Source organism: Lactuca sativa, chromosome 1 (genome assembly GCF_002870075.4).
Source record: "Lactuca sativa cultivar Salinas chromosome 1, Lsat_Salinas_v11, whole genome shotgun sequence".
NCBI lineage: Eukaryota > Viridiplantae > Streptophyta > Magnoliopsida > Asterales > Asteraceae > Lactuca > Lactuca sativa.
In genome coordinates this window covers 68,629,269-68,639,431 of record NC_056623.2, presented here as the reverse complement: position 1 = coordinate 68,639,431, position 10,163 = coordinate 68,629,269, and the positions used below count along the sequence as shown (strand labels likewise).

General features: G+C 35.0%; 1 protein-coding gene across 1 annotated transcript; it reads left to right on the top strand.

Moving 5' to 3' along the window:
- The first annotated feature begins 7,057 nt into the window (after window positions 1-7,057).
- LOC111914946 (uncharacterized) lies at window positions 7,058-8,310 on the top strand. Its single transcript, XM_023910656.1, has 2 exons — window positions 7,058-7,577; window positions 7,694-8,310. Exons 1-2 carry the CDS (start codon window positions 7,058-7,060, stop codon window positions 8,308-8,310), a joined length of 1,137 nt encoding a protein of 378 aa, XP_023766424.1.
- Window positions 8,311-10,163: the final 1,853 nt, after the last annotated feature.

Here is a 10,163-nt window from a genome sequence, read left to right as displayed (position 1 = left end):
GTGCAAGATCACAAGATTGAATAGATTTAAAAGAGATTTTTGGATGAAATGAAGTAGCTAGATCATGGATTTAACATCAACTTACCTTAGATGATGTGTTTGTAGGAAAAATCTCCTTGAAAGCTTCCTAGATCTCGAAAATTTGGAGAGGAGTGGAGAGTGTTTCTTTGAGAGAGTTTGAGTGAAGTGTGTGTGTGTGTGTGTTTGGGTTCGGCCGAGAGGAAGAAAGAGAGAAGAAGAGAGATGAGTGAAAGGATGGTTGCATGGAAATATGAGAGTTGCATGGAAATCCTTTATGTAAAAATGAGGTGGCACACACACAAAGTCAACTCTTCCTCTTTGTGGGCTTGGGCCAAGAATGGAGAGGGAAAAGAGAAGATTTTGGGCTTTTTGCCCTTAAGCCCATATTATAGTTAAGTTAGATGATGCTTGACCCAAATAAGTCAAAGTGTAATTTTTATGACCTAATAAGGCTAAATTAATTTGGTTGTGACCCATTAAGGCCCAAAATATTATGTTTCATGTATATGGGTCCATTTAGGGCCCATTAGAGAGTTCTAGATTCAAGATGGATAATTTGGAAGTTTATTAGTCCATTAGGCCCAATAAGGAAATCCTAGTCCAAAATGAACTCAAATTGGGATTTCATAGGTTTCCAATTCTTTGTTGACCATTTGTAGGGCTAGAATGAAGTATTTGATGAAGTTTTGTTGTTATAGAATGAGCATCATGCATGCTTTCATGTTATTGATTCATATTTGTTATAAGTGTTGTAGTTACAAGGCACCAAAATTTCTAGTTGTGACATGTATGATGATGGTGTTGTCTTGTTTCAATTATATACATTATGATGATATTACAAGATGATGTCACACACAAGCCCCCATACGTTTTCCACTGTCTGGTTCGGGGGTGTGACACACCTTGAAAGAGAAATACCAGGGTAATGAAAGAACAAGGAATAGTTATGTAATGAAATGTCTATATGAGCTTGCTGATTTCAAGTAGAAAGAACATGAAAACATTGAAGCCTATTACGACAGAATGAATGATCTGATTTTTAGATGCAATCGGTACAACTATTGAATTCAATCTTACTTTCATATATGGACTTAGAAAGGAATGTTGAAAATAATAGAATTTTTTCTACAAAAGTGAAAGTTGCACAAAAAGTGAATGAGAAAATGAAAATAAAAAGTTCAACTCAAACTCAACAAAAAGAACAAGAAAGTTTTCATCAAAAATATGTTAAGAAAAATATTCAGAAGATGAAGGAGTTTCAAAATTATGATCAAAGAATTTTTTCCCAAAATAAAAAGATTTATCAAAAAGTCTCACATTTTGGTTATCAATATCGATACCAAAACCGTTTTCAACTATGATCACTGAAGCCATCATCTCAAATGAATTTTACAAAGATGGCAATTGTTGTACGGTAAAATGTACCTTTTAAGAATGTTGGTCCATCTTCTCCAAATAGTGAATTGAATCAAAAATTGAAATTATATATTGTCAAAGGTAGAAATGAAACTAAAAATCTAAATCATTGGTTAGAAGGAAAAGGTCAAAAATTTCAATCGAAAAAGTATTATCAAGAATAACTCTATGAGGCTTATGAGAATTACTTAACGAGTCTCCAAATGGAAGTACCACTTCTCAAGAATCAATGTCAAAATTTTACAGATGGAAAGAAGTTAAAGCAAAGAAAGTAGATGTTTCTCAAGAAAAATTGAAAAATAGAAACTCAAAGTTGAAACTTCGTTGTTAAATGATTACATTTCTAGGCCTAAAGCTGATGAAGGTGATTTAATTGACAAAATTAAAACTAAAGTTCAAAGTTGGATTTTGGGTTTATGATTGCACACTACTTTCCATGCTAATATCCAATGACCCAAAAGGTCTTGGGGACCTAAATCTCTTTAATTGATTGTAGGTACTATGTGACGAGCAATATGAAGAAAGATGATATATTGATAATGGATGATCGCGTCACATCACTAGGAGAATGGAAAATTTGAGAGATTTTCGTTCATTATAGAATGTTGGAGTAGTAAATTTTGGAAACAATAAAAAGTGCAAAGTTAAAGGTTATGGAATTGTCACAAATGGCAAGTTTACAGTGAAACGAGTTGCTTATGTCAAAGGGTTAAAGCATAATTTGATAAATGTATCTCAACTTGTGGTTGGCACTGGAAATCAAGTTCTTTTTGATGAGGAAGGAAATACATTATTAAATACAGAAACGAAAGAAGTTTTGTTGAAGTCTAAGTGAAAGAGTGATATGTTCACTCTCGACGTGAAACCTATAGTGGGCATACCTTCCGTGTGTTTGCTATCGAAAGCCTCTTCAGACCTGAGTTGGTTATGGCATCGACTTTTTTCTCATCTTAATTTCAAAAATCTAAACGAACTTGTTCTTAATGATCTTGTTCGAGGCTTAACTATTTTAAAATTTGACAATGATTCATTGTGTGTAGCTTGTGAATAGCGAAAACAACATCGTCAGGGTCATCCAATCGCAGTTTCTTCAAAGATCATAGAACCGTTGGAACTTCTTCACGTTGATTTGTATGGACTTTTGGCGGTTGAGTCTCTCAATAAGTAGAAATACATACTTGTTATTGTTGATGATTTTCACGATTTACTTGGGTTTTATTTCTTAGAAAGAAATCAGAAACAACTCAAGTAATGATTGATTTTATCAAGAACATTAAACTAGTTTGAAAAAGAAAGTTCGAAAGATAAAAAGGACAATGGCACATAATTTTAGAATCGAGTTGTTGATTCATTTCTGAGTGAATGGGGAATCTCACATAATTTTTCGTCTCCTTACACACGACAACAAAATAATGTAGTTAGAAGAAGGAATAGATCCTTATGTGAAGCAGCTCATATGATGCTGACATATGCGAACTTGTCTCAATACTTATGGGCATAGGTGGTTTCGTCTGCTTGATTTATGCAAAATCGTTCTTTTCTTCACCGTCGTTTTAACATCACACCTTATAAAATCATTAACAAACAGAAACATAATGTTAATTTTTTCCATGTTTTTGGTTGCAGATGCTTTATAATGAATATCAAGGATAATCTTTCTAAATTTCAAACGAAAGCTGATGAGGGGATTTTCTTAGGAGATTCACAAAATTCTTTTGCTTATAGAGTGTTGAACAAGAGGATATGAAAAGTTGAAGAAAATTTTATTCTCACTTTTGATGACTATTATGTTATGAGAATTGAACAAGAATTTCGAAGAAACCGATAATATATGAAACAAATGAAGAATTTGAGGAAATGCTTACTTTTGGTACTGATCTTGATTTAATATTTGGTGTTCCTGACAGGGAAATTGATGTTGAAGTCAATATTGAAGACAATCAAGTTACTGAGGCATCGAAACACTCAGATAATTCTACACTCACTAACAAATTCAATGAAGCAAATTCATCATAAATGTTGAGAGTCAATTTCGAAAGAGTACATAATTCGACTGATGGTTAAGTGGAGGGAGAGCACTTCATTCTACATCCTATAAAAATAGAAAAAAAAATTGATTTATGAATCTCATGTCGATTAGGAGCTATTGACTACTCAAGCTGATGTCGAGGGGGAGCATCAGACAACAAATCCATTGGTTGAGGGAGAGCCAAGTGGTTCAAATGATGATGATGATGATCAAGGTAATGGAATCTTCGATACTAATGATAATATCTATATTTTAGATGAAATGTCGGAAGGTGAAGAAATATACGAGGATGCATACTTGGAGTTTGATCATGCTTCTCCACCAATGGAGAAATGGACGAGGAATCATCCTAAAGAACAAATTCTTGGTGATCCAACTTCTGGTGTTTTAACATGAGCACAAATTCGAGCAAAAAATGAGGTTTTAAATGTACATCAGGAATTTTTTATGTTTAATGCCTTTATTTAAAAAATCCAACAAAAAATAGTCAAGAATGCATTAGAACATCTCGATTGGGTTGTTGCAATGCAGACTGAATTGGCTGAATTTGAATGAAACAAGATTTGGAGATTGGTTCCTAAACCTGGTGACGTTTCGATAGTTGGTCTAAAATGGGATTTTAAAAGCAAAACGGACAAAGAAGGCAATATTGTTCATAACAAAGCTAAATTAGTCATAAAAGATTATTTTCAACAAGAAGAAATTGATTATGAAGAAACCTTTTCCCCTGTTGCAAGAATCGAGGTTGTACGAATTTTTCTGGCTTATGCAGCTCATAAAGATTTCGATGTCAACTAGATGGATGTTAAGTGTGCTTTCCTTAATGATGTTCTTGAAAAACAGTTTATGTTGAACAACCATTGTTTAGTGCTCGTTTGTCGATCACTAAACGAATTAAAAACTTACTTTTTGTCCTCGAATTTTACAATTTACATCATTTTTTTGAGCTTAAAAAGATAAATTTATGTTAATGAATATAATAGACCTAATATTTCCCGGTTGGTATATTTGTGCCCATTCAGTTGGGTTTTTGACCTGTCTTGCATGGGTTCCTCATCTCTTATTCTATTGGACGATGGGAGTTGGGCTTCTTCTTATGAAGTCCAAAGTTCTTAAAGGAATTGACGGTTCATTAACTTGTTTTTACAAGTTCACCTAAGCTTCTTAGGTCCCCTCCTCCTATTCTACAGGTTGGTGGGAGATGGTTTTCTTGCACGAAATCCATAATATAGCACCACGTGCTTCTCATTTGAATTGACGGTTTTCATCACCACTTGTCATCACAAGTGCAACTCGAGTTTCTTGAGTTCCCCTCCTCCTATTCTACAGGTTGGTGGGAGATGGTTTTCGTGCACGAAATCCATAATATAACACATTGTGCTTTGCATCGGAATTGACGATATTCATTTGACTTGTTATTGCAAGTGCAACTTGTGTCTCATGGGTTCCCTACCGCCTAGTCTACGGGTCATGGTGGGAGTTTGATTTCCTCTTATGAAGTTCAAAAATCTAAAAGGAATTAACGAATTTTTTCTTGTGTATAACAGATTGCCTAAGCTTCTTAGGTCCCCACCACTTATTCTACGAGTCTTGGTGGGAGTTGGACTCATATTATAATGTCCAAATGGTTTCAAAAAGGAATTGACGGATTCGAAAGAAGATAAATTCATCACGAGCAAATTAAGGCGAATAAAAGATATTTGGCAGATTGATCACGTCTCAGTGTTCTCATCATATCTGGATCATCCGGACTCCGATTTAGGCGATTCAAGATTTTTCGGAAACTAGACACAATTATCTACAAGTTTGAAGTTTTGAGTTTTCGCTGAATCAGTCATTTTCCTGCTCATAATCGACGTTGAAGTTGAAGTTAGTTTGCTGGACGAAAATCAAAAGCTAAAAATAAAAATTGAATTAAAGTGAAAAATCAAGGGCTAAAGTTGTACCATGTTGAAAAGTTGAAGGCTAAGGGGGTAATGCTGCTCAATTCTCGAAAGTTGGAGGATCATTCATGCACTTTTGCTTTATATATATATATATATATATATATATATATATATATATATATATATATATATATATATATATATATATATATATATATATATATATAATTGTTTACGTGATCAAAAGGGGAATACGGAGAGATGACGAAAAAAAACCTTGAGACTAAAGCCGCCATCATTTACGTCTCATTCACCATCGTCCATTTTTCCTCCCTTAAACCTTAATAAAGCAGATGCATACCCACAAAACACAACGATGAGACACACAAAAAGAGAAGCTAAACGAACGAGTTGCTCAATTTCATGACTTTGCTTTTAATGGTTTGATTTTCCTTTCTTTTGTTTATTTTATTTTCTCTATAGTAATTTACGTTGAATTGTTTTGTTTGTTAATTTTGTCGATATCAGTTTGATTTAAAAATGATATTTATGCTTTATTTCATCAATGTTATTAATTTTTGTTTAATGGAGTAGTAATTTAGTGGGGTTTGGTTGACTAGGGTGAGATGGTAATTTTAATGTAGTTGATTTTGTTTAACCAAATTTTATTGAAATTGAATGACATATTCAAATGTGTGTTTATTTTAAAAATATGAATTTTGACCAGTAATTTTGAATTTAGCTAGCACTTGATCTACGTTAGTTAAGGTTATCTTGCTTGGTTTGAATTTCATATTTACATGCAATATTGACTTCGAGAGAAGCTTTATTTGTGATATCATTTGAATATAAATGTGTGATTTCGTTATGTCGCTTAAACTTAATATAGACGTGTGTTAATGCATTTTTAACAAAACCATTGGACTTAATGTTTTTTAAAATCATGAACTACATAGAGATATGAGTGAATGTTTTTTTAAATCGAGTCATGAGACCGAGAGGTAATTGATAACTTTTGTTGGTGTTAAGTTATTCGTTTCTATATAATTTGTTTGTCAAGTTAATTGCATTATAAGAACCATTGAACCCATATAAGTCAACTAAATCCCATTTTTCTCGTAACTGTTAATTCGTTGAATTTTTCTGTGTGCTTGTTTATTCGGTTATTTTAGTTTTCATTATTTTTTTTGAACAGAAAATTCAATATAATTCTAAACTACTCCTAAATCCACCTATGTCTCCGACAACACTTGAACCCTCAACCATAAGGAGGGAGGGCAACACCTGATACCGTTAGGCTAGAAGCCCTCTGGTAGTTTTCATTATTACCTTGTTGAATTTAGTTTAATTTTATTTTAATAATTTACTTAGTTTATTAAAAACAATCACTTTTGTAATCAATTGCCTAGTTCATTCTTCCTTAGAATAGGATAGTCCTTGTGGGTTCGATATATGGTCTTACGACTATATTACTTGCACGACCCCGTATACCTGCGAGTACGCGTTTTCGTCAACAAGTATTTGGCGCCGTTCGCGGGGACTATTTTTATTTTTAAGTTAGAACATTAGGTAGTTGCTAGACTCTTAAACATCTTGAGGATATTTTACTCTGGCCGGTCGAAGATTCAGACCACTTGAATTTGTGCTTGATTGGGAGATTGAAAGAACTTTGAGAGGGTTGAGGAGACTTCGGATTCAAGAAGATATGGGAGATAACGTAAATGAAAACAATAATGGAAATAGAGGTTTCGAAGGAACAAACCCGCCGATTGTCAGCACAACAATTAATGCTGACAATTTTGAATTCAAGCCTATGATGTTTCAGATGATAAACAACAATGGTCTCTTTGGAGGCATGCCTAGTGATGAGCCTTTGTCCCATCTGCGTTCCTTTAACCAGATGTGTAATAATTTCAAACAAAGAGGCATGACGACTGATGCATTTAGGCTAAGATTATTTCCTTACACACTACAAGGGAAAGCTCGAGACAGGTTTGATTCTTTGCCTTCTGATTCCATCACCACTTGGGAGGAATTAAGAGAAAAATTCCTACAGAGATTTTTCCGACCCACTCAAAATGCAAATCTAAGAAACGCCATCACATCATTCCGACAAATGGATGGTGAATCATTATGGGAAGTGTGGGAGAGATGGAACAATTTGCTAAGAAAATGTCTAGCACATCGACTCCCTGATGATGTGAAACTTGAGACATTTTATCAAGGTTTGGATGCTCAAACATGCATGCTAGTAGATACATCAGCTGGAGGAGCATTGCTTACAAAGAGCTATGAGTAGAGCGTGGAGATATTGGATATAATAGCAACCAATAATTTCTAGTGCCCACAGATAGGGTACATGCAAGTGGTTCGAAAGGAAGTACATCGGCTGAAGTTCGCCTTGTAGCTCAAAATGATGAATTAGCAGCTGTGTTGGCTTCGATCAAAAGTATGATGAAGAATATGATGTCAAGCAGTGGGATGAAAGAGAAGAAGGTTGACTTTTGTGCGGTTTGTCAAGGAGTCCATGATTATAGTGATTACCCACAGAATCTTGAATTTGTGTTTTTCATATATAGACAAAATTTCCCAAGGCAAAACAATCTATATTCTGAAACATACAATCCAGGATGGAGAAATCATCCTACTTTCTCATGGTGCGGACAACAACAACAACATATACAACCTCAGCAAGAGCAGTTTCAGCAAAGGCCTCAAAACCCACCTGGGTTTTATCAAATGCCAAATCAGCAAGTGAGACCACAAGGAGGTGCATTCCACCAGGCATCAGGAAGTAGTTCAAAACTAGCATCACCTTCATCAAATCAAGAGATGTCACCTTTCAAGAAGGAGATGATGGAGTTTATGATCAAACAAGATCAAAAGACCGAGGCACGTGAAAAGAATCAAGCAATTGCTATGAGAAATTTAGAAAATCAAATAGGGCAATTAGTATAAGCACTGAACTCACAAGAACCTGGAACGTTGCCAAGTAACACCAAAAATCCAGGTAATGGCAATGATAAGAAGCAATGTAATGCCATCATGCTTAGATCGGGAAAGGAGTTAAATCCAAAGAATCATGAGTTGCCAGCCATGAAAAATGAGCAACAATCGGTAAGTGTTGAGACTGATAAGAAGAAGCAGGATGTAAAGGATGATGAAAAAGAGTATGTCGAGATTGAGGACATAACTGATGAGGAGTACGGGCAGAAGAAAGTGAACAAGGAAGGTCAACCAAGTTCAAGTCCAAGTGCTGGAAATCAAAAGAAGTCCCAAGAAAAACATGCTCGAACTGGTGCGACAGTTGCACCAACAAATTTTCCTTTCCCACCTAAGCAAAGTAAGTCCAAAGTCGATGATGGGCAATTTAAGAAGTTTCTAGAGATCCTTTTTCAACTTCATATCAACATCCCTTTTGTTGAAACCTTGAAACAAATGCCCACATATGCAAAGTTTATGAAGGATGTTCTTACAAAGAAAAGAGTTTTTGGAGAATTTGAGACTGTTGCAATGACAAAAAGTTGCACATCAATAATCCAAAACAAATTGCCTGTGAAAAAGGATGATCCAGGTATTTTCGTTCTACCTTGTAGAATTGAAAAGTTAGACAAGATAGGCTTAAGTGATTTGGGAGCAAGCATAAATTTGACGCCTTTGTCTATTTTCCAAATATTGGGAATTGGAGAAGCTAGGCCAACCACTATCTCACTCCAACTAGCAGATAAATCAGTGGTATATCCAGAAGGTAAAATCGAGGATATTGTTATCAAAATCGACAATCTCTTTGTTCCTGTGGATTTTATCATTTTGGATTATGAAGCCGATGATGATTGTGGAATAATTTTGGGAAGGCCATTTTTAGCTACAATTGGAGCTTTGACTGATGTGAAAAAAGAAGAAGTCACATTGAGAGTGAATGATGAGCAAAGGACATTCAATATGTTTAAGGTTGTGAAGCAACCTTTTAATATGGAAGAGTGCTCATTTGTACGAGTCATAGATAACTTGGTACATGCAGAAGTGGCTCAATTGAGTAAAGTGACTCATGATATTGAGGAAATTGAAGAATGGAAAATAAAGGAAGATGTGAGATGGGTCAAAGAGGAGTTGGACTTGAAGGATAGGGTAACTGCACCGGATTTGGAGCTGAAGCAGCTTCCAACACACTTGAAATATGCATATTTGAGAGATGATGATACATTACCTGTAATTATCTCATCTCAGTTGTCTAGTATGCAGGAAAAAGAATTGATTGATGTTCTAAAGGAAAATGAGAAAGCGATTGGATGGACGTTGGCTGATATAAAAGGTATCAGTCCAATGATGTGTATACATAAGATAAATTTGGAGGAGGGAGCGAAAACATTTGTTGAGCACCAAAGGAGACTAAATCCATTGATGAAGGATGTTGTGAAAAAGGAAATAATCAAATGGTTAGATGCTGGGATTATCTACCCGATTGCTGGCAGTGAGTGGATTAGTCCAGTGCATTGTGTTCCCAAGAAGGGTGGAGCAACAGTAGTCGAAAATGAGAAAGGGGAAATGACAACAAAGAGGATAGTGACAGGTTGGAAGATCTGTATAGATTATAGAAAGTTGAATACCACCACTAGGAAAGATCATTTCCCATTACCGTTCATTGATCAGATGTTGGATCGTCTTGCTGGTAAGTCATTTTACTGCTTTTTGGATGGATACTCTGAAATTTCTATTGCACCAGAAGATCAACACAAAACTACTTTCACGTGTCCATTTGGTACATTTGCTTTTAGACACATGCCTTTTGGCTTATGTAATGCCCCAGCTAC